Source organism: Rhinolophus hipposideros (genome assembly GCF_964194185.1).
Source record: "Rhinolophus hipposideros genome assembly, chromosome: 8".
In the NCBI taxonomy this organism is placed as follows: domain Eukaryota; kingdom Metazoa; phylum Chordata; class Mammalia; order Chiroptera; family Rhinolophidae; genus Rhinolophus; species Rhinolophus hipposideros.
In genome coordinates this window covers 65,256,414-65,282,236 of record NC_138054.1, presented here as the reverse complement: position 1 = coordinate 65,282,236, position 25,823 = coordinate 65,256,414, and the positions used below count along the sequence as shown (strand labels likewise).

At 45.5% G+C, this 25,823-nt stretch overlaps 1 protein-coding gene across 2 annotated transcripts; it reads left to right on the top strand.

Annotated features, from left to right (window-relative positions):
• Window positions 1-11,524: 11,524 nt before the first annotated feature.
• On the top strand, window positions 11,525-24,493 carry MPL (MPL proto-oncogene, thrombopoietin receptor; the record flags this gene model as incomplete). Of its 2 annotated transcripts, XM_081056682.1 has the most annotated exons (12): window positions 11,525-11,645; window positions 11,794-11,926; window positions 12,218-12,396; window positions 12,874-13,172; window positions 13,560-13,722; window positions 13,953-14,079; window positions 17,957-18,138; window positions 18,299-18,441; window positions 20,816-20,975; window positions 21,168-21,264; window positions 23,537-23,624; window positions 23,832-24,493. In XM_081056682.1, the coding sequence occupies 12 exons, from the start codon at window positions 11,567-11,569 to the stop codon at window positions 24,117-24,119; spliced, it is 1,938 nt and encodes a 645-aa protein (XP_080912808.1). The 2 variants fall into 2 exon arrangements, with proteins under 2 accessions (XP_080912808.1, XP_080912809.1); XM_081056683.1 differs by lacking the exons at window positions 20,816-20,975; window positions 21,168-21,264; window positions 23,832-24,493 and having other exon boundaries at window positions 11,567-11,645; window positions 23,537-23,602.
• Window positions 24,494-25,823: the final 1,330 nt, after the last annotated feature.

Genomic DNA, 25,823 nt, shown 5'->3' with positions numbered 1-25,823 from the left:
AATGCCTGCCTTTTACTCTGCCAATCCCAGGGAAAAGTTGAACCAAAGACAGAGAAACTGGACTTTTCAGGAAAAGAAACGCTGTGCCTATTACTGTTGTAGGCAAAACCCCTCTGTTGGGGGTGCGTCTCCATAATGGGAGATGTTCCGGCAGAGCCATTTTACATCTGCACCAGCCCATTTCTGTCATAACGAAAAGCGCAGATTTCCTCTGGTCTCTTCCTTACTCTCCAGCCCCATCACCAACAAGTCTGCCTATAGCTCCAGGGAGCTGCCAGCCTAGCATTTTTTGCTCTGTCCAAACAGTCCCCAGAATCAGCTGTAGCCTAGCCTCGGCTCAAACTGCCACCTCAGCACCAGAGAGATCCGGCCTGTGAGGAGCTCCCACTTTTCCTTAAGTCTCAGCGTGGCCTTTCCTGGCATGCGAGGCACTTTATTGCCCAGCTTGTGGGCACCAAATGAGGAAGGCAGGGGTCAGTCCCATCTTCTGCCAACCTGGTGAGATTCTTTTGCCTTCCTCAGGGTCTCTTGGTGTGCCGGGAGGTGCTCCCTGTCCTGAAAGCCAGTCCCATGTCCTACCCCCTGCTGCCTGGCCTTCAGGTTTGCCTAGTGTCGGAGCCTGCCGACGAGACGAACAGTCCCTGGAAGGGGGAGCGGGAATGAAAAAAGAGACACACACACATATGATGATGCTGCAGGTCTCCAGTGATGCTGGAGGTCTCCAGTGATGCTGGAGCAATGATTTAATCACCTTCACCAATATATATACCCTATGGGTACGTGCAGTTTAACAATAACATGGGTGCATTACCTCAAGCAAAATAAATTTTTAACTTTTACACAGAAACTACAGAATCATCACAAAGTTTCCTAGTCATAATTATTATAGAAAAGAGACTACTAAAATGTCATGATAGCCACCAGTTATCTGTGTCTGGGAAACCGGCCAGTTCCATCCCATTCCTTAGCAACTTGTAAACATTCTCAAGGTTTTTTACCTTAGAAGCTAAGACAAGTTAACTATATATTAGCCAGCTCACAAGGTTTCTGAGAAACAAGAAATCATGGCTCCCCACAGCCTAGCCTTTGGGTGTGTCTGGCCTCTGATTTCTCTCCCACTGGTCCTTAGGAAACACTTGTCTTGCTTCACACATTTTTTTCCAGCGACTAAGATAGGACTGAAGAATACATGGCGCGGTATGGCGTTGTAGTCAAGGGCACACACCCTGCATTCACACAGGCCCGTGTCCGAGTCCCTGCCATATCACTGACTGTCTGTGTGACCTTGGTCAAGTCACTTGACTTCTCTGCAAAATGGGGTTAGTGATAGCTGCGTCACTGTTGTTAGCACTAAATGGGATCACACGGGTACATTTTTCACAGCCTGGTACATAGTAAGTACTCGGTAAGTGTCAGCCAATACCACTTACAAATGCAGGAAGCTGGGGGGAGTGGGGGTAAAGATGGCGTTTATCAAAATCTGTGTTCCAGAAAGAAATCTGTGTTTGTGAATGATGGGTGTGTGGGGCTGAATTTAAGAGGAAACTAACTGGAGTAAATGGGAGGCTGTGTAGGATGAGGGAGATGAGATTTGCTAAAAAGAAATGTCATTTCAGATCCGCTACAGGGTCATTGCCAGGTCCATGATGGGATTAAAACGTCCCTGATGGGGACCGATATATAAACAAAGACGTCCCTGTGGGGTGACAGATATGTAAACAAATAATAAAATAGAAGTGTACGCTATAAGAGAGAGAGGGCACCTGGGTAACACATAGAAAGGAGATGGAGTCAGGAAGCTTTTCCGGAGAAAGTGACCTTTTAATCTGGGCCGTGAAGAAGTGGGGGCTTGCCAGAGGAAAAGCTCCTGGCAGAGGGAAAAGCACCTGTGACGTGGTATGTTCAGGAGCGGCAAAGATTTCCAAGTGTCTGGAACAAAGGAATAACCCAGCTCCGCGAGGGTGATGAACCAGCTCATGCTGGACCTTACAGCAGCGTTAAGGATACGAATCTCTATCCTAAGGGCAGAGAGCAGCCATGGAAGAGCTGGGCACAGGGGTGTGTCATGATCGGATTTGCATTTTTAAAAGGTCACTGTGACTACTGTGTGGAGACTGGATTACAGAGGAGCAAGAGGGAAGGTGGGGAGTATGCCCATGAATTACACACCTTCGATGAAATGGACACATTCTTAGAAAAAGGAACCACCGAAATTGACTAAAGAAAAAATATGCAATCTGAATAGACTTATAACAAAGAGATTAAATTAGTAATTAAAAAACAACAGCAACAACAAAACCAACAACAAAAAGCCCATGCCCAGATGGCTTCACTGGTAAATTCTACCAAACATTTAAATAAGAGTAAATACAAATTCTTCACAAACTCTTCCAAAGAATAGGAGAGAATAGTTCTCACTTTATTCTGTAAGGTCAATATTACCCTGATACTTTGAGCAGAAAAAGACATCACAAGAAAAGAAAACTACAGACCAATATGTCTTATGAATAGGCACACAAAAATTCTCAAGAAAATGCTATCAAACAGAATCTAGCAGCATATAAAAAAGATTATATACCATAATCAAGTGGAATTTATCCCAGAAATGCCAGGTTGGTTTAACATCCAAAAGTCAATAAATGTAACACATATCAACAGCAAAAATAAACAAAAACTACATAATCATCTCAACAGACACCAAAAAAGCATTTTACAAAATCCAAATCCAACACCCTTTCGTGATTAAACATACCGAATAGGAATAGAAGGAATCCTCATTGACTTGATCCAGGACATTTAACAAAAACCCACAGTGAACGTCATAGTGAAAAAGTGAATGCTTTCACCCGAAGAACAGAAACAAGACAAGAATGTCTGTTCTCCCCATTTCTATTCAACACTGTACTGGAGCGTCTAGCCAGGACACTTGGACATGAAAAGAAAACAGCCCAGACTGGAAAGGAAGAAGTAAAACCATATTTTCAGATAACATGATTATGTATATACAAAATCCTAAGGAATCAACTAAAAAACTATTAGAACTAATAAATGAATTCAGCAAGATTGCAGAACACAAGATCAATATTCAAAAAGCAGTTTTCATGGATGGACCTAGAAAACATTATGTTAAGTGAAATAAGTCAGACAGAGAAAGACAAATACCATATGATCTCACTTACATGTGGAATCTAAAGAAAAGAATAAGTGAATGAACTAATCAGAAACAGTCAGAGACATAGAGCAAAAAACTGAGGGTTCCTAGATGGGTGGGAGAGTGGGAATGAGGGGGGAGGTGAGGGGATTAGAAAGCACAATTGGTAACCACAGAATGCCACAGGGATACGAAAGTCAATTTGGGGAATGTAATCAATAATGTTGTAAAGATTGTGTAGGGTATCCGATGGACACTTGCCTCATTAGGGAGACCACCTCAGGGATGATGTAGATGCCTGATCACTGCAGTGTACACCTGAAGCTGAAGCTGAACAATAATGAATGCCAACTGCAAGTTTATATGTTATGTATATAGTTACAAGAAGCGGAGTACAGCATCAGGAATAGAGACAGTGGAAATGTAATGGCTGTGTGATGGCAGAGGGGTAGTGGATGGGGGAGGGGGGTGGACACAGTGTGAGGGATATACATGATAAATATCTAACTATTACATTGTTTTGTGCACCTGAAACTAATTTTTTTTAAAAGCAGTTTTCTTCTAAACACTTGCAATGAAGAATTTGAAAATAAAAATAAGAAAACAATTCCACTTATAGCATTAAAAAGAATAAAATACTTAGGAATAAATTTAACAAATAATGTAAAACTTATACTCTGAAAACCACAAAACATCACTGAAAGAAATTAAAGCAGATCTAAATAAATGCCAAAGCATCTCATGTTCATGAATTGGAAGATTTAGGTGATAATACTTCCCAAGTTGATCTACAGATTCAATGAAATCCTTATCAGAATCCCAAGTGGATTCTTTGTAGAAACTGACAAGCTGATTCTAAAATCCATATGGAATTGTGAGGGACCTAGATATCTAAAACAATTGTGAAAAAGAAGAACAAAGTTTGCAGACTCACACTTCCCAATTTCAAAACTAACCAGAAAGCAACAAAAATCAAGACAGTGTGGTACTGACATAAGGATAAATAAATCAATAGGATAGAATTGAGAGTCCAGAAATAAACCCATGTGTCTATGGTCAACTAATTTGCAACAAAAGTGCCAAGACCATTCAATGGGAAAAGAATAGTCTTCAACAAATGATGCTGGAACAACTGAATAGCCACATGCAAAAGAATGAAGTTGGATCTCTACCCAAACACTAAATACAAAGTTAACTCAAAACTAGGATGAAAGACCTAAATGTAAGATCAAAAATGATAAAACCCTTAAAAAAGAACATAGGGGTAAATTTTCATCACTTCACGTTTGATAATGGATTCTTAGATATGACATCAAAGTACAAGTAACAAAATAAAAAACAGATAAATTGGACTTTATCAAAATTGAAAACTTTTGTGCATCAAAGGACACTATCGAGAAGGTGAAAAGACAACCCACAGAATGGGAGAAAATATTTGCAAATCACGTATCTGATAAGGGACTTGTATCTAAAATACATAAAGAAGTCTTACAACTCAATAATAAAGAGTTAACCCAATTCTTAAATGAGTAAAGGATCTGAATAAATCATTTCTCCATAGAAGATGTACAAATGGCCAATAACCACATGAAAAGATGTTCATGTGACATGGATTAGTCATCAGGGGAATGCAAGTCAAAACCACAAAGAGATACAACTTCATACCCACTAGGATGGCTATAATCAAAAAGCCAGATAATAACAAGTGTCAGAAGGAGAAATCAGAAGCCTCATACACCGCTTGTGGGAACGTAAAATTGTGCACCCTGTCTGGAAAACAGTCTGGCAGTTCCTCAATTCAACACAGAGTTCCCATAAGACCCAGCAATTCCACTCCTAGGTATATAACCAAGGGAAATAAAAACATGTGTCCACACAAAAACTTGGCCACAAATGTTTATAGCAGCATTATTCATGATGTTAAAAAGTGGGAATAACCCAAATGTCTATCAATGGATGAATGGGTAAACAAAATGTAGTATATTCAGTCATTAAAAGGAAATGAAGTATTGCTACACACTATACCACACATGAACATTGAAAATACCATGCTACGTGAAAGAAGCTAGTCACAAATGACTACATGTTATATTTGTATTTCATTTATATGAAATGTCCAGAATAGGCAAATCTATAGAGATAGAAAGTATATTAGTGGCTGCGTAAGGTTGGGAGGAAGTTGGGGGATAGGAGGGCAAACGCTAAAAGACATGGATTTCTTTTGAGGTGATAAAAAAGGTCTAAAAATTGACTGTGGTTGCATACATCTGTGAATATACTAAAAACCACTGAAATGTACACTTTAAGTGGGTGAATTATATCTCAAAAAAGCTATTAAAGAAAGAGAGTGAAGGCAGGAGATCAATGAGAAACTATTCCAGCAGTACATGTGAGAAATGATGGCATGATGGTGAAGTGGAAGAAACACATGGGGGAAAGAATGGACAGGGGTTGAATATAGGAGTGGAAGGAAAGGGCAGAGTCTAGGATGACTGTCAAGCCTCTGTTTAGATGACTGGGTTGACGGAGATACCAGTCGCTAAAAGGACAAAAACAGCTAACACTTACATGGCACTTAATTGCCAGCCACTCTGCCAAGCACTTTGTACATATTTAATAAGTACTATTATTATCATCCCCATTTTACAGAAGAGAAAACAAGCTCAGAGAGGTGAAGTAACTTAGCCAAAGTCTGAGAACTAGTAAATGGCAGAGCTGGGATTCACACTTAGATATTCTGACTTCAGTGTCCCTTCTTAGCCATAATGCTATGCTGCTTCTCTGACACAGTGATAAGGGGTCACACTGGGGTACAATACAACTTCCAAATTCAATACAAATACACCGCTCTCATGCTGCATGCTAGGTCCTGGGCTAAGGGCAGGCCCCAAGGGCACCCTCCTCCAACAGAAGATCCCCACATTTCCACTGTCATCCCATAGTACCCAAAGCCCCACTACAAATGCAACAAACTGCAGGTACAGAGCACCTAGGTACTCAGCCTCACCTACCCCACACACCTGTCTAGCTTCAATTCTCACTGCTTTTCTCTACAGCTATATCCTCACAGGGGGTGGCTTAGGTTGGTCAGGGGTTGCAGCAAGAGACCAGTCCAGCAGCACAAACTTCTTTCCAGAGACATAACAGAAAAGGGAAGAGGAAAGACCAAGACACACCTCTCACAGCCCCATTAGGCAGGCAGCTGGGGAAGGGGAACCTGACCACACTATCCAATAAGCCACACACCAACCCGTCCTGGCCACAGAAACGGAACTCCCACCAGTGCAGCCCTGAGTCATTCCCTCTTGGCCCCCAAGGAAAGACTGATTTCCTGCATGGCCCTCTGGCCAGCTCAGGCTCCTCCCATGGGCTTTGCATCCTCCTATCTAACCCTGGGCCCCCCACTGGGGTGGGGCAGGCTAACGAGAGTCTGGCTGTAATAGGCTCAACCTCATGTTTCCTCAGCAGGACTCCAAAAGGTCTGCCTTGAGGACATTTAGTTTGCATGCATACAACCTGTCGTTCTTCTGAGTCCCCTGAAATGTTGTGCTTCTGTTGAGGTGCTATCATATGTAAACAGCCATGTGATGCCTCCACCTTAGCTAGACAAGATGCGAACCCTGCCATGTGGGGACTGGCGTCTTAACTCACTCCTCCTGGGTAAAAGTTGGGTGGGAGTGGGCCTCCTTCTTGCTCCCTGATTCATTATCCTACCAGCTACCATTAATGAACACGTGATATTTGCCAGCACTGTGCTAACACACGTCTTATTTAATCACACAACGTTTCTGTTAGGTGCCCTTTTCCTTACATTATAGAAGGGAAAATAGAGGCTGAGATGGATTAAATGAGTTGTCTCAAGTCATTATTAAGGAGCAGAGCTGAGATTTGAATTCAGGTCTGTTTGACTCTGAAGTCTGTTCTTTTAACCACTACATGTACACCTCTTAACAAGAATTCTGATTCCTGTATTTTATTCATTTATTTACTATTATATGCCATTGATATCCAATTAAAACAACTCAGTCCTTATTCACATTCTCAGGGAAGTCCACGCCCTCCTCTGTTTTCACTAGGACTCTGCAAGGTTTTACACCCTCATGATCACCTCTCAATCTGAATCCTGCTATGGCTAAATTCTAGATCATCAGGTCACTCACTTTCCATGGCTGCAATCCTTTCTTGACTCCACAGGTAATGGGGAAGGTATTATTTCTCCCTTTGTCCCCAAACCACCATGAATGAATATCAGGTTTTGTGTGTAGGACACCTTTACCGAATGTCCTTACCGAATGTATAAGGAAGCTAAGCATTCACAGAACAGGGTGTAAACTTAAAACTGAGTAGTAGGCATCACGGTTTTAAAATTTTCCTCAGACAGTCCTTCTACTGGAATTTGTCACTGTGATAGCTTTCTTCTCCTCTGGTTGCTGTCTTTCACTTACTTTATCTCTGGAGTTAGCACAGAACGTGCCAAAATTCCCATCAGATTCAGCAGATTTAATTCTCTAATGCCTCCCTATCAAGGCCATGCCCAAATGCTCACCAAGTTCTTTCTGATCACAAAAGAGCTAGGAAGCCTCTGAAAGGAATCTGAAATTGCACTGCTCTTTTTAAATTAGCTCCCCCCACCCCCCAATTACATATAGTTGGGAGATAAGAATAGACTCCTCAAGAAATAGTGACCTGGGGACAGATCTTGAATCACAAAGAAAGTTCCAGCAGGCTAAGGTTTGGAGGGTTCTGTGCCTGGGGAAGCAAGCAAACAAGGCTCTGTGGTAGGGTGGGGGTTGGGTTTGGGAAGTAGTGAAGGGAGCATCACGAGCGAGACACGCCAAGAATGGGAAGATGAAAGGTATGAAAACTTGTGTTTCAGCATCAAGAGATGAGATTTGGTTCAAAGGATCATGTGGACCCATGAAAGGGTTTTAAGCAGAGAAAGAATAAAGGCAAATTTGAAGTTCAGAAAAAGCACTGAGGAAGGAGATACTATCTGTCAACTATCAGAATGGCAAGCTTGAAACAACATTGACAAAGCTGTGGGGAAAATATAGTGCTCTCACACACTGCTAGAAGTATAAATGGAAAACAATTTTGGAGAGAAGTTTGGCAATGTGGGGAGAGATGGGGAGATGGGACTCCAAGTGCCTGGAGCTACTGTTTGGGAGTTTCTGACCAGATAAAAATGCAGGTGTTAGAAATCTGGGAAAAGAGAGAGACAGTTACAGGTTCATGAGAGACAGTTCTCTTCCCAATCACTGTTCAGCGACATCTTGTTGGTAGCTTGAAATTGGCCATGGTGGGGTATTTACACCTCAAGAAGCAGCAAATGCTACAAAACAAGCCTCCTCCTCCCCCACCCAACCCTCAGAGAGTAGTTTAACAGCAGCTTCTACCGGAGCCAATGATCATCCAGCAACCTCTTGAGTTCTCTCAGCAGTGGCTGCACAGAGATCAGACACGGGCTTTTACCTTATAAGCCAAGGCTTCAGCCTTACATCCCAACAGGAAAGCCCAGACCTGCTGACCTGGGCTGGACCTTAAGGAGCCTACTGGACTCTCTGGCCAAAGAGGAGGCAAACCTAAGTGGTTTCCTTCCCCGAAGGCCTATTCCACTTCCTGCTTGATATTCTAAAGACATAAAGGACTGGGGAAGGCACCTCTTCCCAGTTGTGTGGAAGCAGAGAAAAATGGGAAAATGACAAGGACAGGTAGCTGGACCTTTCCGCATGCAGGAGCAGAAAGCCCTCATGTCAACTCTCCCACAGTCATAGAGATAAGCCCCTTGTCTTGTGGGCTCTGCACCCTAAACCACTATTATACTGCCTCCCTGCAGAAGTCACAGGATTTGGTAAAACTCAGATGCAAGGATGGAAGGAGAATGAAGATTTGATAACTGTTAGGCTTCAGGCTTAGATGTCCAGGTGGCCAATGATGAGATGCAAACATAAGAAGAGAAGATCCAAAAGGGTGTATGAGAGTTATTATATCAATAGTTCTGTTTGGGAATTGGTGAGTTGAAGTCCCTTTGGCACAACAAAAAGGGATGTCCAAAAAGTAACTGAGAATTTTAAGTTCAAGAGAGTGATAAAGACTTGGGAGTTACTGCTATGTAGGTGGAATTAAAACCATGAGATCAGAAAGAGAAGAAAGAAAGAAACTGGGAGGAAATGTTACAGGAATAAGAGGAAATGGGGAGAATGTGATACACTGTAGAACCCAAGGAAGGAAAAGAATATCAAATGTTGCAGAAAGGTTGAGTATGATAAGGAGTAAGATGACAGGCACAGTGAGGTTATTGTGGCTGGTCCAGAGTGACGAGGACAGTGATAGGAGATGAGATTTAAGTAGGGTGGGGCTAGGGCAGGCAAGAGCTTGTGTGCCATAAGGAGGTGTCTGGATTTTATCCTAAGTGTGGTAGGAAATCATTAGAGAATTGTAAGCAAGGGAGTGAAGAAATCTGATTTGCACTTGAAACATATCACGCTGTTATGTGAAGGATGGACTGACGTGGGGTAAGAGTGGAGGCAGTTAGGAGACTACTGCAGCGACCCAGACTTGACCTGGAATGGTAGGAGTGGACGTGGTAAAAAGTGTTCAGATTCAGGGTACATTTTGAAAAGCTATCTGATTGAATATAGAATAAGAGAAAGATAGGAACCAAGGAGTACTGAGGGTTTTGGTTTGAACAGTTGAGTAGATGGTGGTGCCATTTACAGAGGTGAGTAAAACTCGAGAAGGAAGAAAACAGGTTTAGGGGTGGGAAACAGAGTTTTATTTTAGCCACCTTGAGTATATAAGATGCTCATTAGACATGCAAACGGAAATGCCAAGTAGGCAGTTGGTGATCCAAACCGTGAACCTGGGGGGAAGGGGGAAATATTAATTTTAAATCATCAGCATATACATAGCATCAAAGCCATGGGCCTATATGAACATTCAAGCTGTGGTTCCTTTCTCATTTGACCTGACAGAGGTCGGTTGGCCCCTGGTTGGGGGCTGGGAGAAGGACCCAAAGTCATCCCCATTGGGCAGAGGAAGCTGGTGGTCCTTTTAACCTGAAAGCAGAACAAGAATCAGGACAAACCTGGCTCAGGGACTTCTTGCAGAGAAACGGTGCCAGAGAAACTAAGACCTCACAGGAGGGCTGAAGGATTTCCATTTCCTCCCTCCTCCCACCTCCCATAATTTTCTCTGTTAGTAACATCAATTCAGGAGGAAGAGAAAAAGGGGATATTGAGGACCCTAGTCTGTAGAGCCAGCAGTAAGAGCTCTAGCAGAGGCCAGGGGGATAAATGTAGGAATTTATGCAGCACGCATTCCCCCCACCCTGCCCACCCACCCAGCAAGAGTCAAAGCTCCTGAGCGTTGGCATAAAAGCCACCCACAGTTACAGCACTCCCGGGGAGGAGACCTGGGCTTCAGGCAAGGGGTCATACCCACTATTCTGATACTAATGTGAAGAAGATGAGCACGAGCTGATGAGCTGAGACCAACCATCCCCTGATTCTGAGCCAACCAGATAAAAATACTGAAGACCAGTGTTTCTCTAACTTTAATATGTATTCAAATTATTTAGGGATTTTGGTAAAACGTAGATTCTGTTTTAGTACATCTGGGGCAGGGCCTAAGATTATGTATTTCCAACAAGCTCCCAGGTAATACTTTTGTTGCTGGTACAGATCACACTTTGGGTAGCAAAGGATTAGAGGCAGCTATTGAGCTACCCACAATGGAGAGGGCATGTCCAGTTCCAGGGAGAATGTGTTCATTGTACACAAAGTCCCAAAACCTATTAAAGTTGAAATGGCCACCATTTTATCATGGCTGTGAGGCAGAAGGTCATTTCGTGGCAGGTTACCCCTTCCAGGAGCATTGCATGGTTGTTAAGCACTTGGGTTCCTAAGCTTTACCTCTTAGTAGGGATGTGATCTGAGGTAAATATTTAACTTCTCTGCATCTCAGTTTCCTCATCTCTATAATGGGAATAATAAGACTATTGTGAGGATTAGGTGAGTCAATAGATACAAAGTGCTTAACACATAGCAGCATAGTAAGTGCTCTCAACAAATGGTGCTATTCTTGTTGATAATGTACCCTTCTACGATAGTTGACATAGACACACATAGAGGCTTAGTCTCCTTTTGGTACATGGTCAAAAATATAAGCCCCATCTCCCTTCCACCAAGGCCTATATCCTCTCTTTCAAATTCCTTCTAGCCTCCTGCCCTGTCCCACTCCCCCTTCTCTGGCCCCTGGCCCCAGTGTGGTCTGCATGGGCCCCACAGGGGCAGAGACAGGGACAGGACGTGGGGCTGTATCTGACAGGAACCTGAGGGGTTGGCCCGGGAGGGGATTGGGGCCCGGCTTCCTGAAGGGAGGATGGGCTAAGGCAGGCACACAGTGCCGGAGAAGATGCCCTCCTGGGGCCTCTTGGTGGTCACCTCCTGCCTCCTCCTGGACCCCCAAAACCTGGCACAAGTCACCAACCAAGGTGAGGTGTGTGGAGGGTGGAGATCACCTATACTCAGAAGAGGGAGTCCTGGGAAGGGTGCAAGGTAGGAGAGTCCCACTGGTCCCCTACTCTTGCCCATAAACATGCCTGGAAGGACCCAGAGCTCAACTCACCAGCTGTTCCTCAGATGCTTCCTTGCTGGCCTCAGACTCAGAGACCCTGAACTGTTTTACTCGAACATTTGAGGACCTCACCTGCTTCTGGGATGAGGAAGAGGCAGCGCCCAGTGGAATATACCAGCTGCTGTACGCCTACCCAGGGTATGTGCTGGGCTGTGCCCCACACCCCTATCTGTCCTGTCCTTGTCTCAGCTGAGCCCTACCCCAGTAGCTTCCCTGCCTTTGGCCCTACCAGACAATTACTCCAAGTACCTGCCCTAAGTAGCCACTTAACGAATAGATGTGCTTTGGAAAAACCCAGCTCCAGGCCTATCCCAGGCACTGAGAAAAAAAGGCAGTAATGGAAATAGAAGGAGGGCTTGGGCCTGCCTGGGTCCTGAGGGCTGGGCATGGTGGCCATGTAGGTAGGATGGACTTCTCCTGTGCCCACAGGGAGGAGCCCCGTGCCTGCCCCCTGAGTTCACAGAGTGTGCCCCCCTTTGGAACCCGATATGTGTGCCAGTTTCCAGCCCAGGATGAAGTTCGCCTCTTCTTTCCACTGCACCTCTGGGTAAAGAACACATTCCTGAACCAGAACCTGAGCCAGCGGGTGCTCTTTGTGGACAGTGTGGGTAAGCGCCCTCCTCCGGTCACCCCGGCCCCTCTATTTGCTGCCCTTGGGCCAGACCCTAGAGTCAGACTGCTCTGTGCTTTTGCAGGACAACACGGATGCCCGCCATTACTAGGCCCCAGAGGTACCTCAAGACCCCCTTAGCATTCCTTCCAGCCTTGGCATCCAGAGCTAGACTTCATTTCACCTCAGAGACACCCTGGTCCTCCCATCACTAACCTATTCATTTACACACACATCCAACAGTCACAGAATATCGAGTGTGTGCCAGGCACTGTGCTAGGTGACAGGATATGGAGACAAGAAGAGATCCCTGCTCTTGAGGAGCACTGAGTCTAGCTAACCTGCCATGAGGTCACTGTTCTCATGAGGAAAAGAGGATGGGATAAGGAGCCTCCCTGTCCCGGCCTCCTCACCCCTCTCTTCAGTCCATGAGGGGAACCATAGACTGTGGCACTCAGAAAGTTCTTGCCCTCAGGCCTGCCAGCTCCCCCCAGTATCATCAAGGCCATGAGTGGGAGCCAGCCAGGGGAGCTTCAGATCAGCTGGGAGGCCCCAGCTCCCGAAATCAGTGGTTTCCTGAGGCACCAACTCCGCTATGGCCCCAAGGATCCCAGGAACTCCACTGGTACCACAGTCATACAGCTGCTGTCCACTGAAACCTGCTGCCCAGCTCTGCGGAGGCCAAACCCAGCCCCAGCTCTGGACGAGCCTGCATGTGCTCAGCCCACGATGTCCCAACAGGATGGACCAGAGCAGACCTCCCCAACTAGAGAAGTATCCTACCCTTCTTGTGCCCCATCTCCTATCTCCTAGAAAAGACAGGCCATACTGTGGGAATTCCAGATGGGATTGGTCCCTGGGGAGTTAGTACGAGTTCTGATTAGTCCTCAGGAACCATGTCTGTTTAGGGATCTCTCACTTAGGTCATTCACACTGACAAAATTGAGAGCTTCAGGCCTGCAAATTAATGGGAATTTTCCTAAAAACCCCTGAACACTACCTGAAATCCACCAACCTGACCCCCAGTCTGTGAACAGATCTATCCCGTAAGGAACTAAGGGTCTCCCCACAGGTATGCTGTGGGGCTTCAAATGTAAGAGATGAAGACTGTCTGGGCTGAGAGACAGAGCTAGATTCTGAGGCTGAGATTCTTCTCCCAAGGCTCCATCTCTGACAGTGATGGATGGAAGCTGCCTCATCTCAGGGCTCCAGCCTGGGAACTCCTACCGGCTCCAGCTGCGCAGCCAACCTGATGGGGTCTCCCTCCGTGGCTCCTGGGGACCCTGGTCCCCCCCTGTAACCATGGACCTGCCTGAGGATGCAGGTGAGTCAATAAAGGAATAGGGAGATAAGAAGGAAATAGGAAGATCTCTAGGGAGGACTGGGCTGGACATGGTCGTTCTTGATGACCTCAAACTGGACAGAGTGAACTATGTTCAGAGAGAAAACAACGAAAAGGAATAAATGTTCCAAGTTATGTATGTAAAGATGATCTGGATACCCTATAGAGTAGGAGCTTGTGGGTCCTGATGGGACTTCCTTCTCTGACTTCAGTGGATATTGGACTGCAATGCTTTACCCGGGACTTGAAGAACGTTACCTGTCAGTGGCAGCAACAGGACCATGCTCGTTCCCAAGGCTTCTTCTATCACAGCAGGCCATGGTGCTGCCCCAGAAACAGGTGAGAGTTGAACTACTGATTGAGCTTAATGTTATGGGAGACACAATATTGAAGAAAGAGGGGAGAGATTGTTCTTGGTCCTCTTCACTCCTCTCCCTGTCACAAAACCAAATGGCCTCCAGGCTCTCATCCTCCAGTGAGTGTTTTATTCTCTCAACCTCTCTCCATTCCCACCGGGAATGCCTTGGTTCAGTTCAGCTTTCATCATGTCACCTGGACCACTGCAACAGCCTATATTCCCATTCGCCTCCACTGTATCCTCCACGCTGCTGACAGAGTGACCTTTGTTAAACTCAAATGTTCCCCTCCACGGATATGTACTGTAATTCCACTGTCTATCAAATCCAATCCAAACTTCGCCTGGTCTGCAAGAATTTCCACCGAACACCTCCCAGATCTGTCGTCCCCACCATATCCAATCTATAACCAAGTCTTGCTGATTTTCCTAACACATATGTCTGACATCTGCCCACCTTTGTTCACCATTATCCCGGTATGGGCCATCATCATCTCTCACTTGGGTCACAGAGAATACTCATTAACTGATCACCTCTTGAATCTTCCAAATCATTCTCCACATAGGAGCTGGAGTAATCTTTTAAAACTGCAAAAATGAACACAACATTCCCTGCTTAAAACTTTTCAATAGCTTTCCATTGATCTTAGGATAAAGAAAAAGAACTCTATCATGGCCTTATTACGTCCTGAAATACTCAGCCCCTACCTATGCCTTCAGCCTCATCCTACACTAACTATACTGCCCTTTGCTCTCCGTGCTCCAGTATGGGCCTTCTCTAGTTCCCTCCTACCTGCCACATTCCCTCCTGCCTCTGCACATGCTGTTTACCCAGCCCTCCTGTCTTTACTTAACTTCTGCTCCCCTTCAGATCTCAACGCAAATGTTACCACCTCCGGGAACCCTCCCCTGACCTTCCAATAGCACTACTATACATCTCTGTGGTACCATGTACCTCTCATTCTTAAAGACTTATCATAGTTACAATTTTACATTTATAGTTTACATGATTATTTAAATGAGTAACAATAAAATTTTCTCCCAGAATTCCAGTTGAAAAAGGCTAATCTTGACTATACATGATCCATGAGGGCAAAGTCAATGTCTGTTCTTACTAACCAACATATTCTCACCTACCATAGTGCCTGGAACATAGTAGGTGCTTATTAAAAAAAATTACTGAAAGAATGAATAGTGGAAAAAAACCACTATTCACAGTTTTAATGTATTCTTCCAGTTTTTCTACGCATTTATATGTATATCTATACATATTTAATTTTCAATATAAATGGGATCACTATATATACACATACATGTGTACACCTATGTGGTTTGTTAACTTACTTTGTTACTTAAAAATATGTCTTGGAGATCATTACAAAAATGTGACTCATTCTGTTTAATAACTGCACAGATTTCCCTAGTATAAGCGGTGCCTTCAATGATTAAAGGGTGGCAAAAAGGAAGTCATTATTTCCTCTACCTGCTCCTCTTCTTATTGTCCTCCATCCTACCATCAGCGCAGTTTCCCAGCATTGAAAAATGGAAATCACCCTGGACTTCTGCCATTCCTACACCTCCAGACCCAATCAGAAACAGTCTTGTCATTTCTACCTCTTCAATAGCCCTCGAACCCATCGTTTTCCCTCTACCCGCACTGCCACAGCCCTTTTTTCAGATCCTTGTCACTTTGCATACGGAAGAGCATAAGTGTCCTAATGGATTTCTCTCCTTCTAGTCCACCCTCACCAATCCTTTCTCACAAGCTGAAGTGAGAGTGATCTTCCAAAAGTACAAGGCTAATTGTGACAATTCCCTGTTTAAAATCTTTAAATGTCTCCATAATTACTACAAGATTAAGTTCCAACTGCTCAGAAAGGCCACAGGATCATCCAAGACCTTGATCTGCTGTCTCACATTCCCCACTCACCACCAGGCCCTCTGTGCTAAAAGCATTCTGCACCACTCAGAATTTCCCCCACAGCCCCATAGCTCTTATCTGTGCCCACGCATGTGCCTGGGGGGCCTGTTTGTCCCCTTTGCCTCCTATTTATAGTCCGAGACTCAGTCTAAGCACTGCCTGTCCAGGAAGTATTCTCTGACCCTCCCAGTCTGGGTTGGATGACCTTCCCTGATACTCCCCAACCAGCCGATGCTCATCATAGAAAAATACCGTCTATTTATTTTTCTGCCTCTCCCACTGAAATGAGAACTCCCTGGAGATTATTCCTCTGTGCATGCATAGGGCCTGGCACATAGTATCAATTATTTGTTGAATAAAGGAGTAAACATATACACGTAAATACATAAAATGATAAATAACTTCAGTAATAGCTAGCCATTTATGGGACATAATCAGGAAGGAGACACAATTCATTTGTTCAATAAATAATTATCAAAGGTGACTGTGTGCCAGGCACTGGGGATAGAATGACAAATAAAACAGAAAAGGCTCCAGCATTGTTGGGGGCTTACATTTTAGAGGGGTGAAAGGATGGGGCAACAAACAAGAAATAAAGGAAAAAGCTTATATGATGGAGACTAAGTGTGAGGATGGGGGGTGCTAATTTAGAGCGAAGGGTTAGAGAAAGCCTCACCCAGGAGGTGACAGGCAAGCTGAGACCTAAGTGGGGAGAAGGAATAAGTCACGAGAAAATCTAGAGTCAGAGCAATCCACAGCAAGGTTAAGCGCAAAGACAGTGCGTTTGGCATACTTGTAGCACAGAAAGAAGGCCTGCTTGGATGAAGGATGGTAAATTGATGTGAGAATTGCAGGAGATGAAAATGGTGAGGTAGGGAGGAACTAAATCATATGGAGACCTCTAAGCCCTGGATTTGAGTTTGGATTTTATTCCAGGTGGGATGGGGAGCTATTAAAGGATTTTAAGCAGAAGAGTGGCATGATGTGATTTACATTTTAAAAAGATATGTTTCTCTGTGAAATTAGAAAGTGGTAAGAGTAGAAGGAGGATCATCAGTTAGAAATTTGCCTCAATCCAGGCAAGAGATAATAGTGGCTTCATCTAATGTGGCAGAGGTCAAGATCAAAATAAATGGACACATTTGTGATATATTCTGGACATTATCTGATCAACATTTTAGAAACAAATTCTGGTAACTGTGTGGAGAACAAATTGAAGGGAGGGGCAAAAATTGAGGCAGGAAAGCCAGTTAGAAGCCTGTTGTAATAATCTAATAGTAAAATAAAATATAGAAGTGACTAAGAAGGCTGCTGTATGAGAACAGATTAAAAACATAAGAATGTTTTCCTACAGAAAAATGAAGTCTCTTTAATCTTTGAAACAATCCCGTGAAGTAGGTATTATTAACCCATTCTATAAATGAGGAAACTGTGGAAGAGAGAAATCAAGTAAGAGAGAAAGAAGTAATTTGCCCGGATTTATATACCACATTCCCCCGAAAATAAGATCTAGCCGGGCCACCAACTCTAATGTGTCTTCTGGAGCAAAAATTAATATAAGACTCGGTCTTATTTTACTATAAGGCAGGGTAATATAATACAATACTGGGTCTTATGTTAATTTTTGCTCCAAAAGACATATTAGTGCTGATGGTCCAGCTAGGTCTTATTTTCGGGGAAACACGGTACCAATAAGCCAAACCTGAACTCTATAGCCTGTGCTATTTTCATGTATCATCTAGCTCCTTTGTTAAGAGGAAAAGGCTGGACACCAAAACAAACTTCAGAAAATAAAACATTATGGCATGAACACAGAGAGAAAGTCCTGGAGGCCCATCCAAGAGAGGAGTTAGATTATAATCCTTGCAGCCCCTGTGGGATGGGGAGTATCAGTCTCCGAGGCAGGCCTGATTCAATGACTCTATGGGGCTGATTCTTAGGGACCCCATCTGGGAAAAGTGTGAAGAGGAGGAGAAAAATCCAGGATTACAGCCCTCCCAGTTCTCCCGCTGCCACTTCAAATCACGAAATGACAGTATTATTCACATCCTGGTGGAGGTGACCACAGCCCAGGGTGCTTTTCACAGCTACCTGGGCTCCCCTTTCTGGATCCACCAGGCTGGTAAGAACTTTCTTCCCTTCTCCTCCCACATAGCTCCTCCCCTACTGCATCTCACCCCATGTCAGAATCACCAACTCTGACAGTTCTGATGCATGGCCCTGGTGGCATGACGTCTCATGCACAGAAGGGCTTAGGCCAGTCCCCGATGACATCCCTGTAGTGCTTATCCCCACTCCAAACCTGCACTGGAGTGAGGTCTCCAGTGGGCAGCTGGAATTGGAATGGCAGCACCCATCATCCTGGGCAGCCCAAGAAACCTGCTATCAGCTCCGATACATAGGAGAAGGCCATCAAGACTGGAAGGTAAGGTCAAGGAACAAACGCCACAGACCCCACCACACAGGGTGTTATCAGGGGTGAAGGTGTCCGTGTCTGGGCATGCATATCTATGTTTATGTGATTCAATGGGTATCTTAACCCCTCTTTGGCGTCTGACACTGCTGACTACTCCCATTTAAAATGTTCTCTTCCCTTTGCCTTTGGGATATCACTCTCTCCTGATTCTCATGCCACCTCTGTGACAAACCTTCCAACTCGTCTTTCTTTGGCTTCTCCTATTCCACTCTTCCCTGATATATTGTGCTTCCCATAGTCCCATCCTAGATTCTTTTCTCCTCTAGATAAATATATATGCTCTCCCTAGGTGAGTGTTTCAACTCCATGGTTTTAACGACCATACATTAACCATCCCAAACTTCCCATAAGGCAAGGAACTTCTATACCATAGGAAAATTACCTAAACTTTTGAAGTTCCAATTTCCTCATTGGTAAAATCAGCAGAGTTACAGTAAAAATTAATTTTATAAATATCTAGCATACTACCTGGCAGATAGAAGGTACACATATGCATTAGTTAAATCTTAGTTTCTTTCTCTACTTTTATTCTCACTTACCACATATACAGTACATACAACTTCTTACCAGATAACTCTACCTAAAAGCCCCCAGGGGCATTTTAGACTCAATGCAGCAGTCCTCTCTTATCTGTGGGGGATACATCCCAAGACTCCCAGTGGATGTCTGAAACCATGGATAGTATTGAACCCTATGTATACTATGTTTTTCCCCACACATACATGTACTATACGTGTTCCCTTTGGCACATTCAAATTGCCAGCATCACTACTCTTGCTCTTTGGAGCCATTATTAAGTAAAATGAGGGTTACTTGAAAACAAGCACCACGATACCTTGACAGTCAAGATAATGGAGACAGCCACTGAGCGACTAACAGAGAGGCAAAGGGATGATTCGTTGTCCAGGTAGGATGGAATGGACTGACGTGAGTGCTCATCATGCTACTCAGAACAGCACACAATTTAAAACTTACCAATTATATATTTCTGTAATTTTCCACTTAATATTTTCGTGATTGACCACAAGTAACTGAAGCGGTGGAAAGCAAAACTGCAGTTAAGAGGGGACTACTATATATTCAAAACTTAACTCATCTACAGTAAAGTGCGCAAATTTTAAGTATACAGTTGATTAATTTGTACATGTGTATACACCCATGTTACCATTATTCAGATCAAAATATAGGTTATTTATAGCACCCCAGAACTTCCTCATGCCCCCTACAGTTACGTACCTCCCTTCCAAGGTAACCACGATTCCAACATTACCACTAAGTTTTGACTGTTGTTAAACTTAATAAAATGGAACCATACAGTATTTCTTCCTCAAACTTACTTCTCTGTTCCCTGTGTCTGACAATGGCACAACCACTCACCCAGTTACCCAAGCATGGAATCCTCCTTGACTTTTCTTCCTTTTCCCTTGTCTCTTCCCCCTGTTGATCAACAAATAAGTTGAGTTTATTGCACTAACAGTCCTCAGATCTCTCCTACCACCGCCTTAGCCTCATCTTTCACCACCAAGCCTACCCACCCATGCTCTTTGCACACTAAACTATTCTGTAGCCCCCAACCAAGCAACTCAGGCAGCACTAAACGCTTTTCAAGCTCCTGATGCCTTACTTAACTCATCATCATAGGAGCACTAATTCCTTGTAATTATTTACTTGTTTGTATGTCTTCCACATTAGACTGGTGAGAGACCATGTTTTATTTACCTTTTTCCTTAGTGCCTAGCCCAATGCTTGGCTTATCACAAGCAGTTCATAAATGCTTGTTAAAGTATTAATAAAGCCTCCTTGCTTGTACAAACGATGCTTGGTCCCTCTGCTTGGAATCTGTCCTTGTACCCCCAGCATCTAGCACAATTCTGGGAATCCGCTGCTGAATGTGTGTCATTTGCAAATGCCTTTGTGGCCCTGAGTATCTGATTGTGTCTGGGGTTTTCATCGCCGGACCTGGAGTTCTGGCTTCTGGAAAGATGTCTGTGTGTCCTGGTCGTGTGAGTGCACCGGGATCTCGGTCGGGGTGTGTCGTGTGTATTTGTACCAGGATGAGCAGGTCACAGCGCAGATGAGGTCTGTGTGTCAGTGAGCGTTTCTCTCGGGGCTGCACATGCCTCGGGCAGGGCGAGGCCGCTCAGGGGGAGGCGCTCTGCGTTCTGTATTCCAAGTTTCCGCCACGATGCGTATTCTGCCAGTGAGCATCTTTGGGGAGAACCCCTGGGATCCAGAGCGGTAGGATTTTGGTCCAACAGGTGCCCGTCCATCGAAGCCCTCGCACGGGCACTGGGAGCCTGACCCCCCGCTCGCTTCTCGGCAGGTACTGGAGCCACCTCTCGGGGCCCAGGGAGAGATCCTGGAGCTACGCCCGCGCTCCCGCTACCGTTTGCAGCTGCGCGCCAGGCTCCATGGGCCCACCTACCAAGGCCCCTGGAGCACTTGGTCAGACCCAGTTAGGGTGGAGACCGCCTCCGAGACAGGTGAGAGCCCGTCGGGGAAAGGCGGTCCGCGGCGGAGCGGAGCGAGGCCCGCCGGGGCAGGGGGCGGGGTCCGGCCGCACCGGTCTGCGGCTGCGCACACGTGCGCGGGGGCCCGGGCTGGCGAGGGCCGGCCGCACCCGGGGCGGAACGCGGGCAGTGGGCGGCCGAGGCCTGACTGTTTTTGTCCCACAGCCTGGATCTCCCTGGTGACCGCTCTGCTCCTCGTGCTGGGCCTCAGCGCCCTCCTGGGCCTGCTGCTGCTGAGGTGGCAGTTTGTTGCGCACTACAGGTACCACTCTGGTCAGGCGGGAGACGGCGGTAGCCAGGGCCGAGCTGGGGGCCTCTAAACAAGCATCCCACGCGCTCTCTCTGGCACGTGGTCTCTAGACAACTTCAGGTCCACCCCGGTGGCTTCAGCCGCTTCCTGGGGGCCGCACCAGCTCCTTACACTCTAACATGCCCGCTAGACTGAACACCTCCAACAGCCTTGGCTCCTCATCTCAATAACAAGGCCAACACAGTTAGGCACCTCACTCCTCATCCAGTCTGGTCTGCTCAGGTTGGTCCACCTCCCAAACCCCGCTCAAAGAATGGCCCCTTTTCTCTAGCCCTACACTACCTGACTGGCTGAAACACTGCCTCTTTCCCCTCCAATCCAGCCTCGCTCAGTCACCAGAAAAATCTTTCTAAAACGCACACATTAATTTATCACTCACCTCCTTAAATCTCATTCTTAGCTCCCCAGGACAGAGTCCACATTCTAGAATGATACGCGAGGCTCCGCAAAATTCCATCCTTCCCCCCGCTGCGCATCCCCCTTGCCAAACTGTTGTTGATTTCCTCCAGGAGTCAAGTGGTTTTACTTCTCACTGCCTTTGCACATAATGTCCTCTCTATCAGGAATATCCTCCCTGAATGACTAATACCCATTTTCCTTTAAATAACTTTCTTCAACTCCTGGGAACCCTTTCCTAACCCTCCCCTATTGCCTTCTCTCTTCGTGCCTCTGTACAGACTTCTGTCATAGTACCAGGAGCATTTTACTAAACAGTGGTACCTTCGTTTTCAAACCTAATCCATTCCGGAAGACCGTTAAAGTTCTGAAACGTTCAAAACCCGAGGCACAGTTTCCCCATAGCAAGTAGTGCAAAATGGATTAATCCGTTCCAGACCTTTAAAATCAATCCTTAAGACTGTAAATTTAGCATGAATTTTACTATCTATGATACCATAGATCCATAAAATTTACGGCCTTTGTAAACTGAAATGTTCATCAGTGGAGATGTTTGAAAACCGAGGTACCACTGGATTTATTTATGTGTGTTCCTATTCCTTACTTGGTCATCTTTAAATCCTCAAGACAGTGCCTGCCAAATAGCATGCCTTTAAATAAACGTTATTAATAAATGACTCATTTATGTGGGAAGTCTAAGACTGAGGAGAAATGTCACTGGATGTTATAAACAGAAGGGATAGAATCCATACCACCTCTGTCCTTCAATTGGTAACATCTCTTAATTCTTGAAGACTCAGCTCAGAAGGCAGCTCCTCCAGGCAGCTTCTTTTGATGGCCAATGGCTAGGTTAGATGCCTCTCTTCTGGGTTCCCATCTCTCTGTGAACATGTCTGTCTTTGAACTTTTAATCTGCTCGTGTATATAAGCAGACTGAAGTGTAGACTCTATGCAGGTAGCAGATCCAACAAAAAAGTCGGGGGGAAATAAGGAGGTAGTGCTGCTGAACCAGACATACTCAGTTGCTTTTCCCTGAATTACCAGATGTTACTCCTCCTCCCCTGGAGAGACATGAGTGAGGTCACAGAAGAGGCCTGAAATGTTGTCCAGCTAAAGTCCCTCCATGTGGAAATATGAACCTAAAGAATTGGCAGTTCTGCCAGCATACCTTAATCCATACTCTTCCCAGATAGATCACCTTCCCTAGTAACTTAATAATAAGCCCCACTGGCTCATTCATTCATTCATTCATTCATCCAGCTAATTTCTTCACCTATGATGGGCCAGACACTCTTCTATACCCTGGAGATACAGGAGTAAGCAAATAGGCAAATTCTTTGCTTTCATGGGGCTCACATTCTAGTGGGGTGAAACAGACAAAAATAAATATACAATAAGTCAAGCGCTATCAAGAAAAATAAAGACGAGCGTGAGATAGAGAGTGATGCGGAAGGGAGATGGTACTATTTTAGACAGGGTAGTCAGGGAAGGCCTCTCTGTCAGAATGGAATTTGAGCAGAGACCTAAATGAAGTGAGGAAATAAATCGAGTGTTCCAGAGAGAAAAGAAAGGGCAAAGACCCCGAAGCAAGAATGTTTGAGGACACTCTGTACCACACCTTTTTTGAACCTCTCCAACACTGACTTCCCTCCCCAACCTGAAGTTTCCTTTTCACCTCTGCAACTCTATCTTATTTTATTGCCTTGACTACACTCTTCCCTCTCTAAGTTTTATTTGCCCACTTCACTGCCTCCCCCACTACCCCACCCGTGTTCTCCCTCCCAACACATTCTCATGACCCAGCCTCCTTCTCTACCTTCTCCCCAAGGAGCCTGAGGCATGCCCTGTGGCCCTCACTGCCGGACCTACACCGGGTCGTAGGCCAGTACCTTAGGGATACCGCAGCTCTGAGTCCGGTGAGTGCACTCCTTCCCCAGTACCCACCACTGTCCCTACCGGAGCTGGATCCTTGCCCCCACAACAAACCTTTTTCAAGGCCCTGACCCTCCAGAATTCCCTGTCTGGGCCTTACCCCTAGCCAAAGCCTCATTCCTGCACAGCCCCGGTCCTCCTCCTACAGGACCTGCTCTAATCCAGACCTCTTTCCCTCCCATCTCTCCCAGCCCAAGGCTGCAGTCTCAAATGCCTGTGAGGAAGTGGAACCCAGCCTCCTTGAAATTCTACCTAAATCCTCAGAGAAGACTCCCTTGCCCCTATGTTCTTCCCAGGCCCAGATGGACTACCGAGGATTGCAGCACTCTTGCCTGGGGACCATGCCCCTGTCTGTGTGCCCACCCATGGCTGAGTCAGGGTCCTACTGTACCACTCACATTGCCAACCACTCCTACTTACCACTAACCTGTTGGCAGGCCCCTCACTCCCAGTACCCTGGACACATCCAAACCCTCTAGACCTTTCTCCCTGGCCTGTCTTCCCACCCCACCCCATCCCCACACTATAAATATCTCAGACCTCTCTTCCATCCCCCTTCTTGACCATCATAGCTGGGCTTCACAACACTGATTTTTCAGTACTGCTGCTGACTCTTTCCTCAGACAATCACTCCCAAGTTCTTGTCTCCAGCGCAGACTTCAACCATAGCACCTGTGATGCCTTATGCAAGTAACTGTTTACACGTCTGTCTCCTTGCTACTAGATTGTGAGTTCCCTTGAGGGCAAGGGCCGTGATTTGTCTTTAGCCACCCCCCCCCTCACCCCCCTCACCCGACACCTAGAGTAATGCTTGGTGCATGGTAGTAGGCCTTCAATAAATGTTTTCTAAATGAATGAAATATTTCTGGATACCACCACCTTAACTTCATGCCAACCTTCCTCATCCTCTAAGCAATTCATATGCAGCAGTAAATGTGCTCAGGCCGTTCTGGCTATGGATTCCCCTGACCCATTCAAATTCTCAAACAAATGTTTTGTTTTGTTTAGTTTTTGTTTTTCTGCTGGCTCTAAACATACCTACTGTATTTTGGCAGAAATCCATGGCATACTCAAACTAGGTATCTTTTTTTTTTTCTTAATTGGGGAACAGTGTGTACTTCCAGGACTTTTTTTCCAAGTCAAGTTGTTGTCCTTTCAATCTTAGTTGTGGAGGGCGCAGCTCAGCTTCAAGTTGTTGTCCTTTCAATCTTAGTTGTGGAGAGTGCCGTTCAGCTTCAAGTTGTTGTCTTTTCAGTCTTAGTTGTGGAGGGCGCAGCTCAGCTCCAGTTCCAGTTGCCATTGCTAGTTGCAGGGGGCGCAGCCCACCATCCCTTGCGGGACTCGGGGGATTGAACTGGCAACCTTGTGGTTGAGAGCCCACTGGCCCATGTGGGAATCGAACAAGCAGCCTTCAGAGTTAGGAGCACGGAGCTCTAACCGCCTGAGCCACCGGGCCGGCCCCTCAAACTAGGTACCTTGATGAGAATTTAATAAAGGGCATATTTCTAAAGATGAGGCAGGATTTAGGAAAACCATCATGGAATAGTGCAGGACCCCAGGGCTAACAACAGCTGGGAGCTGGTTCCACCCCTAGGCGTTAAGGGGTGAGGGGAGAGAGTGGTTACTAGACCTGGAGATAGTAGCTGTAGAGAGGGCTATCTGGCAGGAGCTGTGGCCTTAGACAGAGAGATACAGCCAACCTGGGAGGTTGTGGCAGGGAGAGAGCCAGGGGAATAAATAGCTCAAGCTCACTATTCTCCCATCCTCTGATCTCTATATTAGTTTACTAGTGCTGACAACAAATTACTACAACCTTGGTGGCTTAAACAACAGAAATTGATTGTCTCACAGTGCTGGAGGCTAGGAGATCAAGGTGTGTCAGCACGGTTAGGAAGAATCTGTTCCATGCCTCCTCCCTAGATTCTGGTGGTTTCCTGGCAATCTTTGGTGGTCCTTGGCTTGGTAGAAGCATCACCCTTATCTCTGCCTTCATCTTCATATGGTGCTCTCCCTGTGTATGCCTATGCCTAAATTTCCCCATTTTATAAAGACACCAGTCATTGGACACACACCCAAATGACCTCATGTTAACTAATTACACCTGCGATGAACCTATTGCCAAATCAGGATACACTCTGAAGTATTGGTGCTTAGGAATTAGACATATGAATTTTGGGGAGACA